The sequence below is a fragment of the Alternaria triticimaculans genome, assembly GCF_023758025.1.
Source record: "Alternaria triticimaculans strain BMP 0046 chromosome Unknown scaffold_2, whole genome shotgun sequence".
NCBI classification, from domain to species: domain Eukaryota; kingdom Fungi; phylum Ascomycota; class Dothideomycetes; order Pleosporales; family Pleosporaceae; genus Alternaria; species Alternaria triticimaculans.
Genome location: NW_026055959.1, coordinates 2,077,887 through 2,100,223, shown reverse-complemented (window position 1 = coordinate 2,100,223; position 22,337 = coordinate 2,077,887). Strand labels below are relative to the sequence as shown.

The following is a 22,337-nucleotide window of genomic DNA, read 5'->3' as shown; positions in this document are numbered from 1 at the left end:
TGAAACGTTTATAAAGAACTGCCACCTACTAAGCTAGCTGCCGGGAGAGCGGCTCGGGCTGCCCAAGCAGCAGGCTAGCAGCGTTGACACCGCCTAGTAATTTCCTTGCGCTGGGCCTAGATCGTTGACGTTCTCCGTCACCACACGAATCCCTTATAGCTGGACTTGCGCGATAAGACAAGTACCATCGGGAGGTTCGCATGAGAGCTTGACAAATGGTTCGGGGAGAGACATCAGTTCCTAGTGAGCCTCGAATCGGAGTGGGCGAGACGCGTGAAGCTCTAGCGCGAAGCACGTGCACCAGCCTCTGCAACAGTCACAATCCCTGTCTCGAAGCTTTCGACATCACCACCATTTTCTCGGTGCATACACCACAATGATCACTCACTAACACGTATGGGCTAACGCAGGTACGATACGATCAAGCACACAATGAACCCCAATAATGGATACTACGGGCAGTGGCCGCCAGGACAGCCACCGGATAATAGACGCTTCTTACCCGTTGCAGGTACTTTTGGAGAGGCTGCGCCAAGCTTGATGCAACCACCTGCGCAGCATGGCAGACAACAATACCCCGTACATTTCCCACCAAACGCCGTATTTCCTCCTCAAGAGGTATACCCACATCCGCCTCCATTCCAGCCTTCACTTCACCATCAGCCGCCAGCCCGGAGTCCTTTCATACCTCTCATCCCACTCAGCGCTGTAGAGGATTTGGAGGAAGAGGAGCCTCCGCCTTTCACTAGTGGAGGGTTCCAGGATCCGTTCAATAGAGCCTATGCTACCAGTGGACCTGCAGTCTTTGAAGGATTCATCCCAGCCAACCCGGGGCAAGAGGACGATGATGAGTATACCAACGCGACCAGATTTCGTGATTCGCGATATGACCGCGACTTTGATAGTTCGGATTCCGATCAAGATGACTTTCGGCTGACGATGGAGGAAGAGGAGGAACTACAACGGATCGAGAACAAAGATGATTCAGAAGTAGACGCAGACTACGAGTCGGAAGATGCACAGGAAGATGAAGGCGATCCAGACGAAATGGAGCTAGGCGTCGAGTTTGAGGATACTGAAGAGCGGACAAAGTACAAGAGAGGAAAGGGTAGAGGCAGAGGCACACTCAAGACTCCAATCACCGCCAGTATCATACCAGCGTCTAGCACCAGAGGGCGAGGTAGTGGAAAACGAGGACGTCCTTCGACTAGGGGTCGTGGCGGCAGAGGGGGCAATAATGGTGCCAGACCGACCCCTCGGAAAAAGAAGCGAGGCAAGCCCGGAAGAGAAAAGGGACCCAGAGGTCCCCGAGCCGTTGCCGACCCGGGTGCAGAATGGAAAGCACTGCAAAAGCAGGCCAACGCCAAGTTCATCGAAAAGGACTACGAAGCTGCCCTTGCATTTGCCCAGCAAGCCATTCAACTCAATCCCGAGATCTTCGATGCTTACAACATTGCATCCGAGATCTATACCGAGATGGGTCGAGAGGAGGACTCATTAGCTGTACTCCTGGCTGGTGCGCCAACTAAACGTGATCCTGGTCTTTGGCAGTATATCATCGAGCGCATAGAACGATTGGATCCAGAGAAACATCCCCAGTTTACAGACGAGAACAAATCGGCTGCCATCCTTCCATGTTTGAATGAGATTATCTTGCTCAACAACGACTATGAAGCCCGAAGTCGCAAGCTTGAAATTGAAGCGCAATTGGGTCGTTCATCCAAGTGCGTCGCACTCGGCCTCAAGATGCTCAAAACACTCAAGGAACAGGGAGAAGATCCGGATGTCAGTGTATTGAAGATCATGGCAATGATGGGTACTGCCTCTCCAAAACAGACTAGGATACACCTTAACAAGCTGCTGAACAGCTTTGAGGAGGCTATTGACGTTTTTACACAGCCTGACCGGGATCCAGTCGAGAATGAACTCGATTGGGAGCTGATCAATATTTATCTCGATCTTTTAGATCGAGCTGGTAGCTATGGTGTTGGTGTCACGCGACTCAAAGAGCTTGCCCGGTGGAAGCAGGGTAGGCGTTCCGAGACATTCTGGGACGAGCTGAAAGACGATCGCGAGTTCGATGTCGAAGATGAGCCAAGACGCGTTACTGTGCCTCAATTCGTCCGAGCATCGCAGGATGCAGCCTATGGCTCAACCCTGCCATTGGAGATCAGGGTGAAGCTAGGCCTGTTTCGCTTACGCAGGAGCAAGGATGACTTTGAAGAAGCGATGGTAAGTCGAATGACTGCGTCGAAAGCTACGCATTACTAACTACGATATAGCGTCACCTTGAGATGTTGGAGCCAGATAACCATAACGCTGATGCTCTGATTTGGGACTATGAAGACCTATTTCGTATCATTGGCGACGCCCTTCATGCCACCGGCCATGACGAACACGCGCTGCGATTTTATGAGCCCTTATTCGACAAAAATTCGAATGAGTTCAACCTCCAAAGTTACATTGGCCTGCACACATGCTTCAAGAACCTAGAGAGGACCGAGAGGGCGGCAGAGGTGATTCCAATCCTGAAGAAATGGCCGGCTGAGAACTATGACGATCTCGCTGTCCTTGCGAAGTTTTTTGAAGATCAAGGCATGTGGCAAGAAGCTGGGCAGCGCGCTGAGACCATCTATCGCGACAAGTACGGCCACAAGCTCAAAGCGCTCGGGTTTGAGGCATACGATGAGCTCAGAGTGTACTACTACAACCAGCGAAGGCAAGCTCGTGGTCGATATGGAGTTCGGAAAAGCACGGTCAGAAGGAATAGGAAAAGGATGCAGAAAGCAACAGGTCAGACAGGTGAAGAGGAGGATTCTGCAAACGAGAACGGCAATGTGGAGCTTCCCGCACTCATCGCCCCGACCGAACGCCCTAAGAAAGGTTTCTTCCGAACGAAGAGAGCCAAGGCGCCCAAAGTTCAGGCGTTCCTTGATGTACGTGATGAAGACGCCGATACAGGTCCCGATCCTGAACCGAGACGAACTACACTTGAAGGTACCGACGTGCCGTATCGAGCGATCAATAACAGACTGTTTCGTCATAAGCTCCAGAAACTTGCGACAGATCACGGCGAAGACCTCAAAGCCGCCCGAGCTCAGCACCGGGAGATCGTTTCCAGTTTCAAGCGACTGGAGGAGATATGGGAAATGGCAGAGGACGGGGACGAGGATGCTATACATGAAGTTCTGTCCATTACCCGGGAGCTCATCGAAGAGTTCTCCACATTCGATCTGTTCTACTCAAACCGGAAGGAAGATCTCATGACTTACTTCCGTCGCGTCACAGGTGGCGATCTCTGGAAAGAGTCTTCGCTGATGGTACTTGCCGTGGTAGCAAACAACGTTGAAGACGGAGAGACAGATCCTGAGCTACGCGAGCGACCAGATTCGGCTCCATCTGATTTCTGGGGCATTCATTTTGACAAATGGTGTGATGCATTTGGTCGCTATGCTATTCTGCTTGCCAGCGAAGGAGATGAAGAGCAATGTTTCGCTACGCTCGACATCGCCATTCAGGCCAATGTCTTCCATCGCAACCAAAAATACCACCAACAATTACAGCTATGTCGCCTCACATGCGCCCTCGCAGCGGACAACTCGCGCCAAGCGTCTGTAGCAACACGCTGGCTCCTCAAAGAATACCCATTCGGTACCGACCTCTTTCGCCTCTATGGCGCTGTCAACCGTCTCTGTTCCTTCCCGGAAGGGTTTGCAACAGGCCCGGCGTACAAAGTGCTCATGCGCTACATCAAGACTATGGACTACGCGCTTCTGACCCCAGCACAGCGCATTGCATATAACTTCCGCGACACAAAGGACAGCAAAGGAGGATTCAGAAACAATATCAACGTCGAAGACGTAGACAAGGTCAAAGATCACGATCCCGCGCTGTTTGCATTATACGGACATGTCTTGATGTGCGGTGGAAGCTACATGGCTGCACTCAACTACTACTTACGCGCCTTTGCCATCACACCTGAAGATCCGGTATTGAATCTGAGTATTGGCGTGGCGTACATTCAACATGCGATGAAACGACTGTCTGAGAACCGACAGTACCAGATCCAACAGGGTCTGTCGTTCGTCTACAGATACTATGACATGCGCTCCAAAAGCTCTCATGCTATCCACCAGCAAGAGGCGGAGTTCAACGTCGGGAGGATGTGGCATGGGCTGGGTCTTGTCGCGCAGGCGCTTCCGGCGTATGAAAGGTGTTGCGCGCTTAGTGACAAGGTCAGACAGGAGGCAGAAGATCAGTGCCAGGATGAGAATTGGGGGTATGAGGACTTCGGCACGGATGCCGCCTTTGCGATGCAGAGCATCTATGCTATCACCGGTAACTTTGAAGGTGCTCTGGATGTTACGGAAAGGTTGCTCGTCATTGAGTAAACGGAAGCGTCCGTGCGGGCCTCAATGGTGGCCCTAAAACGTCCTTCATGCAAATGCCAATGATTCAAGTTGCTTTTACAAATACCCAAAATCTGAATTCAAACGCAGATCAACATGAGCGTGCCCCCCACATAATAGTTATTATCAATGCTCCTCCACATTCCGACTACGATTTCCTCCCTCCACCGACCGTGCATCAAACAGGGCCGAAGAATGTGATCCAACATGCATGTTCGATTCTGCAAGGGCGGCCAAAACGCGTAGAAACAACGACAAGAGAAAAGAACACCCAGACAGAAAGAAGCGCCTGCATCGCTTATCGACCCGAAGCCGCAGGCCGTGTATACAAGCTAATGCACCTTCCAAACTGCAAACTTCCACCGCAACCTGCATACATATACTGCGCCTCGTACCCGCATCCGCGTCGTCCCTCACACCATGTCATCTCATGCCATTCTCTATGGCGGAAGGCACGCGGCAAGCCCAAAGGCGTTTTTAGCCGGACACACCCCAGGTAGGAGTAGACAGGGGACCTTGCACCCAGCAGCAAGCACCTTCCCCATTTTGTGGCACACGACACGTGGAATTGCCAGGGCTCCCAGAATCATCCGATCATGTCACAATCGTGCGTTTGCGTTGAGTAATCACAACACCTCATTATACCTGGGCATCGTCATGGCCCGATTTGTTTCGGAGTGGCTGCACGTCGTACCGTACGATTTTCTGCGTCTGCGACGCCACGGGCGTTGCAAGAAGCGTTGCTACTGGTTTGGTTACACGACGACGCATGATGGCATGTTGGCAGACAAGACAGACACCGCTGGCATCTGTTTGTGTCATGGGCGGTGTGTGTGTAATGTGTAATGTTTAATTTGTGGTGAGTAGTGAGGATCGGAAGTCTTGTGTAGCAGTCGTACAGTCTCATCTACGATTTTACCCGTAGATCTCTGTGATACTAGAGGGGTTTTCTTGGGCGGTCTGCTGGTTACATGTTGTACGGGGAGATCTGCTGGGAAACGGAGATAGGCGGGTGGGGCAACGTCAAGATTGTGTGTGATGTGAGATGGAGGGAGTAGTTGAGGCGGTGAGGCGGAAACTGTGCAATGGATGAACGACCGGAATTTGACGCTGCGCAAGACGGCATGGGTAGGATTCTATGTAGATCTCTGAGGATGTCACAAGCGTACCGGAGATAGTCTATTTCCTGATACCCCAGACATCTCCGCCCATTGCCACGACCTTGCCATCTGCTTCCAAATCGCCTAATAGCTGCTTCACTTCTTCGGCTCCGAATGGGAAGCCGCCCTGAACCATCATACGCATCATCATGGTGATGCGGCCCGCATTCATGTTACCCTGATTTGCCATCATGCCCAATATGAACGCCGTGTAAACATCCTTCTTCTCATACAGCATCTCACTCTGAGACTTGACAGTGTTGTTGGTGGCGTTGGCTTGGATGGTAGCTAGTTCTTCTGCTGCAGCCGCTGCATCGGCATCGTGAGCACCAGTTTTAGACGTCGGTTTGGGGAGAGACTCGATGATAGAGTAGGTAGATGGCGCGTGGAAGCGGAGTACAGACTTTCCAACCCAGAAAGCAAGGGCTTGGGTGACGAGACTCTCCTCCATTTCTAGCATCTCTTCTAGCTGAGCTACAGTGCGTGTGATGCCTTCGCCGCCCTTGTCTGAGTGTTTTGCTTTCTCATCGGGTTGAAATTGGAATGCGTAGATCACACTGACTTGCCAGGGTGTGAGGTGGTCGAAGTCCTCTGTGCGGTCATCGAAGGTGAGGGTTATAGAGCCGTCGCCCAGGGCATTCATCCATCGCAATTTACGCATGCCTTTGATACGCTCGAAACGCGACTCGTACTCTTTTTGCAACGCATCGATCTGTGCGGGTACGCGGAAAGTGTCGTCGCGAAGTTGTGGCCAGAAGAACGATGATAGGATCTGTGCGTTAAGCGTAGGGCCAGGAGGTGTTGCAGCGTTGGATGCAGAAGGAGTGATATTTCGAGTCGAACGTCCAGGTCTCCGAGGTTGTGGTGTGCGTGGCTGTCGGCCGTCTGGTGTCTGAGGCTCTCTGCTACGGTGGTCTGGCGTAACAAGTGATGTCGCTGCTGGTACGCTGATTGTTGTGCGGATGGTGCCGTTGATACGCTTCGATTCCAAGACATCTCGTAACATGACCTCGCAAGCTTGTAGCTTGTCGTCACCCAAGCGGACTTTGATGAGCTCCAACAGTCGAATCTCTTTCTCATATTCTGGATCTTGACATCTAAGCAAGTGATCACCATATATGTTCTTCAGCTCGTTGATAAAGTCCTCTCGCTCCCAGAGTGTTAAGAGGAACCATATCACGTCTTCAACTTTTGACTTTTTGTAGTCTGGTGAGGCGTCTTGTGGTAGAGGCTGCCAATTCATGTCGTTCCAGTTGAGTTCCTCATCAGTATCTTGCCCGTAGTTTGCAAACGGCTTCACCATCTCGCTGGCAATCTCGTACGAGAGCTCGCTGTTAGATGAGAATTTACTACCAGTTTCGTCGGTCAGGTCAGTGAGCAGACTTGATATTATGATGCGCGCTGTGTCTTCTCGCTCCTTCAGGTACCGTCTGATTGGTCTAGCTACACGCTCAAGCAGCACTCCCTTAGGCTCAAGCTCGTGGAAGGAGCGAATGATGGAGATGTAGACGTTCAGTATATAGGTCGTGGTAGCTCCAGGATGTAACAGGCGTCTCGCTATTTGCTGAGAAAAGCTCGAGGTGAGATGTTGCTTCGCGTTTGAAACCCGCAGATACTCTTTGATGTCCAGGATGGCGCCCATACTTTTGTCCCAGTGTATGACAAAATCGAACAAGTTGTCAACTCTCGCCCGACCAAGCCTAGCTAGAGCCATCTCTTGCCATGAAGCCAATTCGGTCGGCAGATTGCTACTCTGCTCGCACCGCAGACATTCTAGTACCAATTCGACGAGTGGACAGAAGCCATCCTGAATCCACAGTCTCAACTGCGGCACAACTGACTTCTTGGAATACCAGTCTACCTTCAAGTAGTGGCTTGTAATGAAAGAGTCGAGCAGCTTGTTCATGGCGTGTGCGAAGGCCTCCTGCGTACTGTCACCACCGAGTCCAACGCGCTCTAGGCTTTGTAGCAAGGTGATCATTCGCTTTCTGCACTCCTGTGTCTTCTCGGGTGAAGCACTCGGCTGCATGCCATCGTGTCGGGTATATATGCGGAACAAGCGACATCCAGCGTCGTACAAGACATAGCTCAACGTCTTCCCATATCGCTGCAGCGGCAGACAATGCGCAAAGACAGCCTGTATATTCCGGCGAAACTTCCAATCTGCTGCACTCGCAGTATCTGAGTCGGCGATCTGTGTAGGTCTGCTCGGTCGAAGGGTCGCGTTACTGGCGTTCTGCTGTAAGAGAGGCAGTAGGTGGTCGGTGAAGGGCTGGAGGTATACGTTCTGCACCTGCTCGAGGATACGCTGCGTTTCATCGAGAATCTCCCAGGCTCGCTGGAGCTCAACTTCATCCCCCCACAACTCTTCTAGGCCGGGTCGGACATGGTTCGCAAAGTGCAGCCTGCACTCGTTTGTGTACCATTCGACCAGAGTCTCCTCCTTCTCATCGTCGCTCTTGCCTTCTCCATTCAAGAGAAAATCGAGGGCTTCCTCAATCTCCCTGTTCTTCTGTGTCCTAGGCGCGAAGTCGATGTCTTTTGGCAAACTCAGGAATCGCGTCGCGCAACTCCATGCTATGTTGCGCTTGACTGCCCTGTGCTGTCCCTGCCCATGTGCTTGCGCTGGTGTTCGGCTCTCGGCGTTCCTCAGAGCGTACGGGCTACCGAACGAGGTCCCAGGCGCTGTATGCCCCAAATCTGGTGTCGCAATCGGCGTCGGTGTGCTGTGCGAGAAGGAGAGGACTGGAAAGACGGACGCGAAGACCAGGGTGGAATGGTCCATGGCCGACGGAGGTGCGACGGAGGCCCCACTATGCGATTGTTTGGGCTTGTGTTCGTGTACGTGGTAATATGAGAGACTTCATGGACGTGCGATCGATGTGCCATCTAACGACGGGTGTGCTGCTGCTACAAGTCTGCTCATCGTCGGGTCTTGGGGATTGTTGTCTGTTTGTTCGCGCAGCAGCGGTCGCGACCACCGCCCATCAAGCTCGGGCCAGCTCCAACGCGTATTCACGTGGGGTAGCCGCCATGTCAAAGTATGACGAAAAGCATTTGACCTTCACCGTTGTGCGCACATCTTGGTCAAATGATGATGTTTCTCAATGTCTAGTACTATATTGCCTGCAAATACATCGAGTCATGATTCGACATTGTGCAATACGAGAGCTTAGGTCTCGAGACTACATACCTGATGGAAAAAGTATCAAGGATATCTACCATGTACGCCTCCTGCACCGTCCCATTCCAAGCTCCGTCCCATGCGTACAGAAAATGCTGCAGTAATACTATAGAACACCATGCCCGTCGTATCAGTCACATTACATCAAGGCCTCAGCACGCCGTGCCGCCTCCTAAACGCCTCAACTCGTTCCTCGTAGAAGAGTATCTCTCGAACACGTAACTTTGGACCTTTTTGCGAGTCCTGCACAAACGATTCATCGTCGCTCTCAACGTCGACATCGTCACTTGCTTCGCTCTCGGTCTCATCACCACCGGGCGGCATAGCGCCATCGTCCATGTCATCGTCGTCTTCGTCTTCCGTAGCTTCGCTCTCGTCGTCGGATAACATCGGATCATGTGTAGCGTATGCAGATCCACTACCATCGGCATGCATGCCATCGTGTCGTAGGTCATAATTTGATGGTCGATTTTCCAGAATCTCAAAGCACTTGGTAGATAGGCCCATGTAGCAGAGCTCTATCTCCGGTCGCAAGTGCACAATATCGAGTATCTGGTATGCGAGTTCGCGTGGATCGATGTTACTACCATGGGCGTGATCGGCGATATAAGGGATATACAGGGAGCGAATATGAGGGATGTACGGGAGACGTTGGAGGAAGTGATGCTGTACAGACGTCAGTCACATTTCTTGAAATTGTAATGAGGCGCAACATACCCAGTCTTTGTAGTCGATGGACACTGCGAGTTCCCGCAAGCTGTTCATACGGCCGCTTGTTATGTATGTCAGGATCTCGCGGTTCAGCATCCACCGTCTCCACCTTGAACTATTGGTCGTGTGTCCGTCTGGGCTCTTCTCTCCACTGTCTATCATTAGCTTCTTCAAACTTCCTCGATGTCTCCGCAATGGCCCCTTGTAGATCGCATCTACTGTGACCGTAGACGAGTAAGAGCGGCCTTCTTGGAGAAAGAGCACTTCAAGACTATTCGGCGCCAGTGTCTCTTTGAGAAACGTGATCAGCGAAGGAGACACTGTATTAGTATGTATTCGCTTGAGGTTGAGCTGGTATTCCGATCGAAGGGTGTAGGAGGCCTTGTACGCCTTGGATGAAGACGGTGAGCCAGGGTAGGGGGGACGAGGGGTGTATGTTCTCCGTAGTATTTTCCACAGTTGTTCGTGATTGCTGCAGTGAAGAAGAGTCAATGTCGATAGAATCGACCAATCGAAGGCTCTGCGAAGCACTGGGACGGAGAGAGGGACGCGTTCGAGCTCCAGTACTTCTAGTTTCAGTTTGCCAGTCAGCCGCGGCTCATCTTCTGAGCCAGAAGTCTCGTCACGAGATGGAGGTGTCTTTGCAGCGACTCTCTCCGTACCAGGAGCCTGCGCAGTCTGTCCAGCACTAAACGGCTGATTGTCATTGAAGAGACTAACGCCCTCTGTTATGGAGTTATCTTCCATCGGATTACCGAAATGATCCACATCCTGGTCCGGGTCGCGTTCTTGTAGTGAGAGCGAGGCTATGGAGGGCAGGGGCAAGGAGGCTGCCGATTTGGCGGGCGTTGCTTCTACTGATCGCTCTGTGACGCCGGTAGCGCCGGACTTCTGGGTTGGAGGTTCTTCCGAATGGCGCATGTTGTGTATGCGACCAACGAGAATGCCGAGAACGCCCCCTAGCCTTTTCTCTCCTATTGAACACGCGGCAGTCGATGTAGCGTTGTAGTCGACTTGTTGAAGACCTTCACCCTCCCAGACGGTCACCCAGTCCCGCTGTTGTGCATGGGCTGCGATACCGATCCGTAGTTCGCGTAGTTTCTTCTGGGATCTTGCGATCAAAATGCTCATCTCGTCGAGGTAAGGCAACTCGTCGATGTCCAAGACACTCAAACTCTTGAGCGCAGGTATGGCAGAAAAGGTAGGGTGTTCGACTCGATCTAGCGCAGACATGCTACTCGGTGCGTACGGGGGTACCACAACAACGGGTGCTTGGACGGTGCCAAGTCCACTCGGATGTGTAGCGTTCGGGGGTGGAGGGAGGTTTTGGTTGTTGAGTATCATGGGTGGTGCGGGGGGCGGGATCGGCGCGTCGATTGTGTTGTCGTGCCATCGTATCCAGAGGCGGTCCAGACGGCATTCCTCACCGTCACTCCGGTGGGCGAGGCTCGACAGCGCAAGCCAGACATCGCGAAGCACACCCGTAGGCATATCCCACACGAACGTCTCCAGATTGATCATGCGCGCAATCGCAAGCGCCACCAAGGTCCCCAGCATCTTTCCGCCTTCCTTGGTGATCATGTATTCCTGAACCCATGCCTGCGGTCCATTGCCAAGAGAGAACTTCTTGGTAAACTGTCCGTAGTAGTTGCCAAAGCGCCGCTGCGGAACAGGGTATGGGTTGGCGGCAGTCCTCAGCAGTGCGGTCGGCGTCTGTCCCTGCAGCCTCAGCCGGTTCTGGTGGGGGAAGCAGTCGTCGCCCATGACCAGCGTTGCGAGGCCATAGGTGAGAGCATCGACGCCAGCGCGAGGCTCGTTGTGGGTGCTCTCGTCAGGCCACACAATGTCGAAGCGCGAGTATATGCATGGGATCGTGAGTCGATGGAGGGCCGAGTGACAGAGGCACAGCGAGGTGAGGTCGTTGGTGTGTGGGAGCTGTTGAGGTGCACGTCAGCATCGAGCCAGTGCCGTGCCGCATGACAGGGTGCAGCGCATAAGGCGCCCCTACTCACCTGGTGTATGATTTCCTTGAGGATGTCCATGGGCAGATCCAGCAGCTTCAGCGGACCCTTGGTCGCCTTCTCTTTCCCTTTGGGTTCCATGGCCTGCTCAGCTGATCCCGTCGCATTCACCACACTCGGCGCCGGGGCACTCGTCCGCGCATCCTCGGCGTGTCCCTGCATGTCGCCCGTCTGCGCGTCGTCCTGCGCTGGCGAGAAGGAGCGGGCGGCGTTTCTGTCGGAAGGTAGCGGCGAGGCAGTGGTTGGAGTGCCGGGTGTTGAGAGTGGGGAGTCGGCCATGATGGTGCGTCGACGGCGAGTCGGTGGGGGGCATATAGGCTCCCGGAGGAGGGTAGGAAGCCAGGTGCAGAGACAGCACGGAAATCTGCTTCTCACATGAGCCCAAGGTTTGCCAGCAAGTCGAGAGGTGGGAGAGTTGTATCAGACCCGTCCATCGACGTGGTTGGCCAAGAGACCCTGGATCCCGGTGCGCATCCGCCTTACCTTTTGCATACCCACTCCGTTCCCTGTACAACCCGCTGCGGCCGCTTACGCCGCAACTCGCGACTACGCTTTGCGCGGCAAATGTCACGGCCACATTACGTGAGCTCTTCTTGCACGCAACGCGAGTTAATTTTTTGATCATTTTGACAGACTAGCATCCAGCCAGTGTGCAGGAACGCTAGAAACGTGACCATGGTACTATATGCATATGGCTACGAGACACATTTCCTTTGCCAGCGGGTATATCCATACTCAAACTCCGTGACCATCGGCCCACACGACAGCAACAACACCGACAAATACCAACACATTAACGCCATATTCCAGGGGTATTTCAACTCCGCTGCACATTCAATGCTGTCTGTCCGCGCTCTGGGTCTGTCATCTTGATGATCTTGACATCGGACGTTTGCGTGACATTACTCATCGACTGTGGAGTGATGAAGATGAACTGTCGCCCAATCGAGCGTCGAGCAGCCTGGATGATCATATGCATACTCCTTTCGCGGTTGACGCTGTCCATGAAGACGTCGAATTCGTCCAGGCAGCGGATAGGCGAGCCCATTGCATCCCACAGGGAGAGGAGAAGGCACACGGTAGAGTACGACTTCTCACCTCCAGAGAGGGTCTTTGTCTGTCTGCCGTCTCCGCTTCGCTCCATGATATCTGGTTGAACCTGATAGAATTAGCGCCGTATGCGAGTCATACTGATGTCCAGACTTACATGAATGTCGAGAAGAGCCTTCTTGTGGTCGATGCTCAGTGTACCTCTGAACTTGCGCTCGCTCAACAGATAGTTGAACGTGACTCGCGCCCGAACAGAGATGCCAGATCTGAATTGCTTCCACCGGTTGCGTCGGTTGTCAAGCGTAGTGATGAGTTGCTGCGTCGGATCAGTAAGAGTCATTATGATACGTGTAACCAAACTTACGTTGCGTAGACTTCTGATGTCTTCAAACTCCTTCATTGCATCGTGGTGCTTCTGCTTCGCTTCAGTTGCCGCCCGCGTAAGGTCCAGCTGTGATCCACCGAGCTCCCGTTCAGCCTCTTCCCTGGTTTTCGCCATTTGAACCATTCTCCGCTGTAGGTCATCGGAAGTTGAATTAGGGGGGACGAACACACGCTCACATATGCTCGTCGCACCCTCAGTTACTTCGGCGAGGCTTTGTTGCGACTCCAAGAGCTCTTCTTGCCAGTTCTTCTTTACCTTTTCAGCTTCGGCAACCTGCTCGATGGCTTCGTTCTTTTTCTGGAGCTCTTCTTGTCGTGTGCCCTGAAGAGTTCGAACTGTCACGTGCGCCTTGTCGAGCCGGGACCGGAGATCAGCAACAAGCTTCTGTGCAGCTTCCATCTCCTGCTTGTTCGCCCTATTCTCGTCGTTGAGTCCGATCCTTTGCGTCACCGCATCTTCGTAGACATTCATGACGTTCTTCAACTCTTCTTGAGCTTCCGCAAGCTCTGACTCCCGCACTTGGATAGCTGCTTCGTCGGGAGTTGCTTTCTCCAGTTCGAACTCAAGTCTTTCCAATTCCTTGGAAGCAGTTTGGGAAGCAAGTCTCAGATGTTTCTTCTGGCGTTCGTGGTCCTGTAACTGAGCCTTGCATTTGTTGACCTCATCATGCCGCTCCCTGGACTGCTGCTGCAAGGTCTCAAGTTGTCCCTTGGCCTGGGCCAGATTCTTCTCTTCTAGTCTGTGTATGCTATTAGCGAATGATCTGATATTGAAACGCCATACGCACTGGATTCGAGTATCTTTGTCCACCTGCATACGCAGAGCTCCGGTATACGGTGCGATCGGACTGTTGTTGATACCTCCGCCACTGTTGTAGACGAAGACACGACCTTTGGTTGTGTCGCCATCCGCAAAGGTAAAACACATCTTGACGTTCGTAGTAGGCGGCCCGCGGTTGAACATAAACTGAGCGCCTTCGTCCATGTTCTCAATGAGCACGGTTTGCTCGATTGACTGGTTAATGATGAGCTGATTTCGAACAAGATCATCGTCAAACTACGTGCTAGTTAGTGAAATACTTCTATGTCGTGGATGTAAAAGGCATGTCTACCGTAAGTGCCTTCATCCATGTGGTAAGATTTTCTGCGGGCTCATTGCCATCGGTGTTTATAGGCGTCCTCTTGCCAATGTATATCGGGGCAGACCTGACATCGTTAGCGTTGTTGATTAAGCAGAAAGATGGCGCGCACCAGCCAACCCTTTTCATAAGGGCTGATAGTATATTCTGGTCTGGCTTGCTAGTGACGACGAAGGCGTTCAGCGTTTGACCAAATTGCTTTTCAAGAATTCCACCCCAATCCTGCAAGCGCAGCTTCACATGACGGCCCATGGGTCCAACTGGTTTCTCCCGGAATCTGTGCTCGGACTCGATCGCGCGGAGTAGCTCGCTCAGCCTTTGGCGATTTTGATACCCATCGTCCCAATTACTCTGACCTCTTTGCATTCTTGCGATGGATTCCCGTATACGTGAAACTTCTTTTTGAGCGTCCTCTACTTTTCGATCTGCTTCGTTCTGCTCCTTTTGAGCTGTCGCCAGTTGGTCTTGTAGCGCTGCAAGCCCAGTATCATGGCCCTCGAATGCTAACCTGGCAGTCTCGTACTTGACCTTGGCGTCATCACGTTCTCGAATCTTTTCTGCGTGGCGGCCGTTGTCTGCTTCAGCCTGCCGTTGTCGGTACTGCGCAATCTCTGCTTCCAACTTGTGCACATTCTTTTCCCTTTCCTTCACTTCACCTTGTGCAATCCGTTCATCAGCTAGTAGCACCACGAGTCTTCCCTTGACTTCCTGGAACTTTGCTTTAGCATCAAGTGCCTTTTGCTCTGCTGGCTCCATCTCAGTCGTGAGATCGGTGACGTTTTGTTTGGCGGCTTCGTGGGCCTGATCCGCCAGCTCGTAGGCCTTTCCTGCATCTTCTACACGTTGATGTAAGGTTTGTATGATTCTCTCGGTGTCTGCGAGTCCGTTCTCATTGTGCGCAACATCATCTTCGTGTTCACGAACCGTGGCCCATGCTGCTTGTCGAGCAAATTCCGTTTCCTTATCTCGCATCGTCTGTAAGCTTGCCGCTTTTCTGGCTTTCTTCTCCAGTGCTTCCATTTCGCGCCTTAGAGTCGTGAGGTCGGCTTCTTTGACCTCGGCTTTCGTGTTCATGACTTCCAAAGATTGTTCGATCTGCTGATAGTCTCTGTTCAAGTTCTCCAGCTGCGTGCCCTGGAGAAAGAACTTGTACTTGTCTTTTGGCGTGGAGTGGTTCAGAAACTGTCTTGCCATGTCCTGTGTCAGGACGTTCATCGGGTTGTCAATTTGCATGGAGAAGGCGTCTAGGATGTCTTCGAGCTCCGCTTTCTTGTTGGTGACGAGTTTGTTGTTCACGTTCTTGAGCTTGAAGCCTGAAGTTCCGGATCTGCTGAAGTGTCGTTCCACGATGATCGAGTCGCCGTACTGCGCGGGCTTGTAAGCGAGTGGCCCTTGGTTCTTGATCTTGACAGTCACGGAGGCATGATCTTTGCCCTCCTTGATAAGGCTTTTGAGATTTTGGGCACGATTTGTGGCGGTAGCCTTTCCGCCCAGACAGATTGTGAGGGCAGTGAGCACGGCGCTCTTTCCGCTGCCGTTATGTCCGATGATGAAGTTGATCAGAGGCCCCAGGGTTACTGTCAAATGTTCATGGCACATGAAGTTGATGCACTGGATTTCTTCGATAATCCCAGAATCCGTCGCGACGTTTTCCCTGTCTGCAGTTGCCCGATGCTCTTTCTGCACCTGTTGTGTCGCCCGTATTTCTCGTTCGCGCATGTGTTCGCCTTCGTCATCGGAGGAATCGCTGCCGCTGGCTGCATTGGAACGCTCGTCGTCCGAAGACTGATCGCTGCCCTCGGATTCAGATTGACGGGGTCGCTTGTTCTGGGCGATGTTAGCATGCGTGCTGTTGGCTTCGGGGCGTTTGACATACGCGACTGTTACTGCCTGAGCCGTTGGGATCAAGCCCATCTGTGAGAGCGCGAGAGCGCTTTCCAGACATGACTGCGACCACAAGCCAGAGGATCGACAGGCGCGGGTAGGCTGGAGGTACGGTTGCAGGTGGAGTTTGCGAGTGAGGTAATTGTGAACGCGCTCCTTCCCCGCTGAGCCGTTCAGGAACCGCGCTAGCGTCCGCGCATGCCCAGGTGGCCAGCGGATTCACCCCCACGGTACCATCACGGCCAACAGCTCTCATTGATTTTGAGGGGAAGGAATCATCGAATTGAAAACCGAAAAGCGTGAGAGAAGACACAGGCGACGCTTTTGGATCGTTGTTTGATCATAGCCTGAGAAGACCTTTGACTTCCCTGCGGATTTGTGCTGACACGTGACACCGCGTCGACGCGCGCGATCTAGGAACTGCCTCAGTGTCCACGGGTAGCTACTCTCGTCCCGACCAATTCCAGGCGATTTCGCATCGCCATGGTCTTGCGACAGTCCATATTATTCGCATGTAAGACTCAAGAAGAATTTGTGCAGTCGGATTGCACTACCACGGCCTGTTGGCAGCAGTGAAAATACGACTACGGTGCACGTTGGCTAGCATCCCCGCACACCACGATTTGATTTCCCTGCATGTCATTGATCACAGTTCTGTCTTGTCTGATTGTATTTCGTCTATACTTAAAAGTCGCCAATGCCGCTTCACTTGTTCCGAAGATGGGTATATCGAGTGTTAGTACTGCGACCGCTCACTACTATGCAAGATCAAAACTCCGCTATGCAAAACGTCATCCAAATCGCGCTGTTCCAGCGCTCCAAAATCTACATGACGACCTGTTGGAGGTTAGCAAACAATTCTTGGTGCATGCCGGACGTGCAACTTACACAATCGCCCTCCTTGGGTGCCTGCCCTATGCCCATTTCATCAAATGTCTTGGGACCCTTGCCTGCCGCCGAGGAAGCCGATGAGGCTGGCTTAGGCGGTGTAGGTGTGGCCGGCTTGTTCGCTTGTACTGGCGCAGGCTTCGGAGGTGGCTGCTGCTGTTGCAACGTCTGCACCCTGTTAGGCTTGGGCATGTTGTCGTATCCGCTGGGACGTCCTGATGAGCCCGGCCGTGAGGAGGGCCGAGAGCCTTGCCCTGGCGTAGTAGTCGAGGGCCTGTCCATTCTCGAAGAGGTTCTACTCTCTTGGCCCGGTTGAACGGTAGATGGACGGGTATGCTGGCGAGGCTCGAGAGGTGCAACGTACCCGATATCGGGCAGAGTGGGCGCTTTCTTAAGTGGCGCCCCCTGTTGTTTCTGCAACTTGTTACGTCCATCTGGTGCACTGTATCCGATATCTGGAGGCTGCGTGGTTGATGGACGGGGTTGCGCTTCCGGGCGCTGAGCACTCGGCCCTCCAGGTTGTCTGTAGCTTGCAGGTCCTCCTTGTGGCAGCGGCGCGCCACGGCCACCACTTGAAGGACGGCCGCCACGCCCTGGGCCCATATTATCTACGCTCGTGTGAGGGCGCATTGGCATCGGCCCCATATCATAACCTGGCCCGGGGTTTGGGCGCGGGCTGCCGCGGCCGTAGGGATCGTTTGGAGGGTAGACGTTGGGATTGATGTTGAACGCTGAGGACACAGGTCGAGTACTAGAAGCTCTCACCTCTGGCGCAAATCCGCCCGCGATACCTGGCCGTTGGGGGCTCAGCCGAGGAGGCCCATTGTCCATAGGATATGGCGCTGCTGTGGAAGGACGATCATAGGGTGCCGCCATGGGCGCGTTTGAGATCATTGGAGGCTGGTCAGACATGGGGTATGGCGTTGTGCTATCGCCCCTGGCTGGCACTCGGCCACCTGGAGAGCTGTCACCGTAATCGGAAGGGCTGATGTCGTTGATCGACGGCATGGGAGCGTGTGACTTCTGCAGTCTCGCCGGTCGCTGGCCTCGCATGGAGCCGTGCTTTGACTTGATCATGTTGATGGCAACGTTCTCGTGGTCCTTCTTCGATAGTGTCCGTGACAACTTGGAGATGCTCTCTATACGCGCAGACGCGTCTTTGTTGCCGTTCTTCTCGGCCTTGTCGTACCATTCGAGCGCTTTGTCCAGGTTGACAGGTGTGTTCATGCCGATCTCATGGAAGTACCCCATGGCGAACTCTGCAGTCGCAAGGCCAGCTGCGGCGGCACGTTGCGCGTATTGGTATGCCAACTCTTCGTTCTTGTTGAACTCTCCCTCGTGTCCGCAAAGGAACCACTTGCTGATAGCCATATCTGCCTCGGGCTCACCCTGCCTAGATGCGAGCGCGTTGTAGTGCAGCGAAAGGGTGGGATTGAACTCACAGCCTAGACTGCAAAGCTCGTACGCAGAACCCATTTTCAGCTGAGCCTTTGCGAATCCGAGGTAGGCAGCTTTCTCGATGTTCTGTCTTGCGCCCTTTTCGTCGTAGGGCAGAAACATTTCCGGTACGTTGATCTGAGGCAGCTCTCGCGCCTGCAGCATGCCCAGCACGTAGGCACCCTGCGGCGCATTCTCATCCGCAGTAGCCGCAGCCTGCTTGATGAGATGCACTCCCCTCGCAAAGTCCTGTGGTTGTCCGTGCTGTCCGAGTAGCGTCATCATACCAAGGCGGTAGTTGGAGGCCGAGTCGCCTTGTTCCGCGCCGGCTTTGTAGTTCTGCAGAGCCTTGATCGGATCGTTCGACTGCTCGAACTGCATGCCCATCCGGTATTCTGCCCGCGCATATCCCTTTGCAGCCGCGCGGGAGTAGCACCTGAAGGCCTCCTTCTTGTCTGCGCGCATGCCAAACTTGCCAAACTCCAGCCACATGCCCCGCATGAAGGTCGCCTTCGGATGGCCCTGGTCGGCCAGGAAGGTGACTACGTTCATGGCATCGAGCCGCAGCTGGTGCTCGACCTGTGGCGTTGCCGGCCTCGCGCCCTGGATCTCTGAGATGCGCTGCTCGTGCAGCTGCGCGGCGTCTACGTACTGCAGCGCGTCTTGGGCCCATGCCAGCTGCATCTCCGGGTCGTTGGAGTTGAGCACGGGCAGGCGCGCATTCTCCAGGACGGCCTCTTTCTCATCGTCGGACGGCGGCACGTTCGGGGGCTTGTTGGGGAGCTTGGGGAAGGGCGAGAAGTTGGGCGAGTCGTGGCTCTGGGCGAACTGGTTGTAGTCGTGCGACGGCTGCTGCTGGACCGACTGGGGCTGCACGTTGGGGGGCTGGCGGAAGGCAGAGGAGATGCTCGCTTGCCGGGCGGGCCATTGGTCGTTGTGGACGGGCAGCTCGTTCTGGTAGCTCGCCTGCCGCGGCGGGAAGTTGGGGTGCTGTGACTGATTGTAGCTCTGCATGGGGGACATGGCGCCGTTGGTTCCACGAGGGCCGTTGGCTTCCAACTCCAGATGCGCGATGTTTTCCTGCATGTTCTCGGGCACTTCGGGCATGATCCTACCGCCAAACCTACGTCAGCCGCAATTTCAGGGCATGCACATGGCGATGGGCTAGAACGAACCGCTGAGGCGCAGGCGAGATGACTTCAGGCGAAGGAGCCGGCATATAGTAGTCATCGAAGCCTCCTGGCACAAAAGTAGCCCCCAGCTTGGGCTGGCCTTGGTGGTAGCTCATTGTCGTGGTGCGATAGGGTATGCGCTGCGGTGCTCAGATATAAGCGTCAGCCGTTGTCCAAGGGAAGCCGTCTTCGATGCACGTTGCCGCCTGGCCCCAGGGACCGTTCCGCGCAGCCCTCATCGAGGCCGCCATGCATGCCGAATGACGCGTGGAGCAGGAAATGAACGTACCTTAACTTGGTGGGGTATGGCCCTGAGTCGCCGTCGCTAAGTGCAGACTCGCCGGCAACCCTTGCGATCTGTCGGATATCGTATACGAGAGAGCGGGCGATCCTCGTAGTCGTATATGGTGCAACTATCTCGCCGGGCGCGGTTGTACAGACAGTCAGGAGTGGCGGCGGTGCAGGTTTGAGGGGGGAAAGAATAAGTCCAGGGAGAGATTCGAAACGACCGACGAGTCCGTTTGCTGAAACAGGCGCTGGAGAGTCGTGTAGTCCTAGGGTTCTGCCGTGTGTGAAAGGTGCGTTGTTTGACGTCAATGGCCGAGTGAGTTCCTCAGGCTTGCACACATGTGCACTCTAAGGGTCACAAGAACAGGAGCGAAGGATCCCGAAGGTGGTGACCGGCATCATTAACGATGTCGCCCCCCTTCCTGTCCTTCACAGTTACTATAAATGTTTCGACACACGTCTCGGAAATCAGCCTCCGAGTTCCCACCACTGCGCCATTCACTCAGAGGCTGTGCAGTGACGTTGGCGTTACTCGAACCACCACTTTCAGCCTGTGTAGACGGATCCGCGCAGGCCACATCCCGGATCTAGCGGCAGGGTAAGAAGACCGTTGCGGAGATGAATATCAAGAGGCCACGTACTCGGGCCCAAGAATGGCTTGCGCGGCTGCGTGCATTCTTGTGGACTATCTGAGCTTCAACCACATATCTACTATCACGGCACGCGGTTTCTCACGTAGTATGAATTGCTTTCTTGCTGGGTCATTCGTAATCCAACTTCTTCGTGACAAGGTGAAGACTAGATCGCGTGGACACAGTGGCGAGGCGACTGCTGTCTACATGACTGGAAGAAAACCACAAGGCGGTAAATATCGCTTCCTGCTCGAAGCACCCGCGATGGTGAAGTATGCAAGCAAGGAACCCGGCGCGACATCTAGTGAACCATGACATCCGCACCAGGCTGTTGCTGCTGCGGGGCACCTCCTGGCTGTTGTTGGGCTGGCTTGTCACCGCTGGCAGCGCCCGCCTCACCCTCGTCCATCTCCATGTCGTCATCTCCGCCCTCCTCACCCTCTTCCTCCTCATCGTCTTCTGAGTCCTCGATGTCGATCTCCTCGCTGCCGGCCTCGGACTCAGCGTCGTCGTCAGCGGCGGGGCCTGCAGTGTCCTCGGCACCTGCCATGGCGGCATCCTCACCCTCGGCGGCGACACCTTCACCCTCAGCCTCTTCGGCCTCCTCCTCTTCCTCTTCCTCGATACCGTATTGGTCGCCGTCGGCGTTGAGGTCGGCCTCTGGCTGCTCAGGGGGGAACTCGGGGGGTGCAGACTCGTCGGAGTCCCTGAATGGGTTAGCACTGCCAGAATAGCACCAGTGTCTGTAGCTGCGTACCACTTGATGGCGAAGCGCGTGACTCGCGGCTTCTCTGCCAGGATCTGCCTCTGCACCTTCTCAATGACAGGCTTGGTAGGCGGGTCCAGTGCCAGCGCCTCGTCTGTGTACTCGTTGTTCACATAGTATCCGACACGCACAAACTCGCGCTCATCGTAGCTGCAGCTGAGCAGGATGACTGTGACACCGATGATCTCGCTGTTGGGGATGCGCGTGAGGTTGGGTGCATCGGCCTTGAACTGGAACTTGTTGACGCCAATGGGGAGGGGGCCGACGAGGACAGAGTCGAGTTCCTGATCATACTCGTTTCTGCGGGGAATTGATCAGACGTGTTCACGAGCAGGAGTGGCAGTGGACTTACGAGGTCGCAGAGCCAACGTAGGTCAATTTCCACTCGAGATCTGAATTGTCGTTAGTCACCGTGATTTTTCTTGATGTTGAGCGCACCTACCCTTCTGTAGTTGCTCGAGACACTCAAAGGTGATCTCAAACTCGTACGGCTCGTCGAAGCGCGCGGGGTTGTTCTTGACCTCCACACCGAGAAGCGACACGACAGACATTTTGAAAGCGGAAGTGATGAAGCGAGAATAAAGGCAGGTGAGACGGTCGGTATGGACAATGTGGTGGGATTGAGAATCGAGAGGCGTGCGTGGTGGGGACTCTGCAAAAGGCGGCAGGAAAAGGTGTTTGTTATGGAAGCGGTGAGGACGTGCGTTCGATAGATCGCGGCGGCAACGATCAGTGGATCTTTGTCCTAGGCTGTCGCGGGTCGCGTCCAACTAAAAGCGTGACCAGGCGTTACGCGTTCGCGTCAGAGCCGTGTCCTACATATCTTCGACGCCTGAAGAGAAACCGGAATAACCCACCAGGCATCGCATCGCTCCGTGCTTTGTTCCAGGCCTATCATGTACTGATGCTGCGATGATTCTCGCGTCTGAGTAGTCTTGATACGTACATAGGTAGCGAGACGGATCCAGTCGACTGCATTAGCTTCACCCCAGGGCTGCATCCAGGAACGTCGCAGCTACGGTCGAGGCTATCTTCAGCATTTGGAAAAGGGTCACTCTCCCCCTGATTTAGTGAGCGGTTTCTCGCCAACTATGAAGCCATGCTACCAAGCCACATGTCACAATCAGGCGTTGTGTTCAGGCCAGAGGCATCTGAATGTGTCGCCATGTGCCGATATTAGTACTTGCTAGACTCCGAGGAACGAATTGTCGC

At 54.1% G+C, this 22,337-nt stretch overlaps 6 protein-coding genes across 6 annotated transcripts; 1 reads left to right on the top strand and 5 right to left on the bottom strand.

Annotated features, from left to right (window-relative positions):
• Positions 1-432: 432 nt before the first annotated feature.
• On the top strand, positions 433-4,391 carry J4E78_002356 (uncharacterized protein; the record flags this gene model as incomplete). The annotated part of the gene is made up of 2 exons (XM_049363003.1): positions 433-2,232; positions 2,283-4,391. The coding sequence occupies 2 exons, from the start codon at positions 433-435 to the stop codon at positions 4,389-4,391; spliced, it is 3,909 nt and encodes a 1,302-aa protein (XP_049225595.1).
• Positions 4,392-5,588: 1,197 nt separating this feature from the next.
• J4E78_002355 (uncharacterized protein) lies at positions 5,589-8,354 on the bottom strand (the record flags this gene model as incomplete). Its single annotated transcript, XM_049363002.1, has 1 exon — positions 5,589-8,354. One exon carries the CDS (start codon positions 8,352-8,354, stop codon positions 5,589-5,591), a length of 2,766 nt encoding a protein of 921 aa, XP_049225594.1.
• Positions 8,355-8,897: 543 nt separating this feature from the next.
• Positions 8,898-11,764, bottom strand: J4E78_002354 (uncharacterized protein; the record flags this gene model as incomplete). The annotated part of the gene is made up of 3 exons (XM_049363001.1): positions 8,898-9,419; positions 9,471-11,399; positions 11,477-11,764. 3 exons carry the CDS (start codon positions 11,762-11,764, stop codon positions 8,898-8,900), a joined length of 2,739 nt encoding a protein of 912 aa, XP_049225593.1.
• A 538-nt stretch (positions 11,765-12,302) lies between these two features.
• Positions 12,303-16,003, bottom strand: J4E78_002353 (uncharacterized protein; the record flags this gene model as incomplete). The annotated part of the gene is made up of 6 exons (XM_049363000.1): positions 12,303-12,644; positions 12,693-12,851; positions 12,900-13,659; positions 13,708-13,976; positions 14,032-15,885; positions 15,935-16,003. 6 exons carry the CDS (start codon positions 16,001-16,003, stop codon positions 12,303-12,305), a joined length of 3,453 nt encoding a protein of 1,150 aa, XP_049225592.1.
• A 764-nt stretch (positions 16,004-16,767) lies between these two features.
• J4E78_002352 (uncharacterized protein) lies at positions 16,768-19,555 on the bottom strand (the record flags this gene model as incomplete). Its single annotated transcript, XM_049362999.1, has 3 exons — positions 16,768-16,779; positions 16,831-19,378; positions 19,443-19,555. 3 exons carry the CDS (start codon positions 19,553-19,555, stop codon positions 16,768-16,770), a joined length of 2,673 nt encoding a protein of 890 aa, XP_049225591.1.
• Positions 19,556-20,660: 1,105 nt separating this feature from the next.
• On the bottom strand, positions 20,661-21,676 carry ASF1 (Histone chaperone asf1; the record flags this gene model as incomplete). The annotated part of the gene is made up of 4 exons (XM_049362998.1): positions 20,661-21,066; positions 21,117-21,425; positions 21,478-21,517; positions 21,568-21,676. 4 exons carry the CDS (start codon positions 21,674-21,676, stop codon positions 20,661-20,663), a joined length of 864 nt encoding a protein of 287 aa, XP_049225590.1.
• Positions 21,677-22,337: the final 661 nt, after the last annotated feature.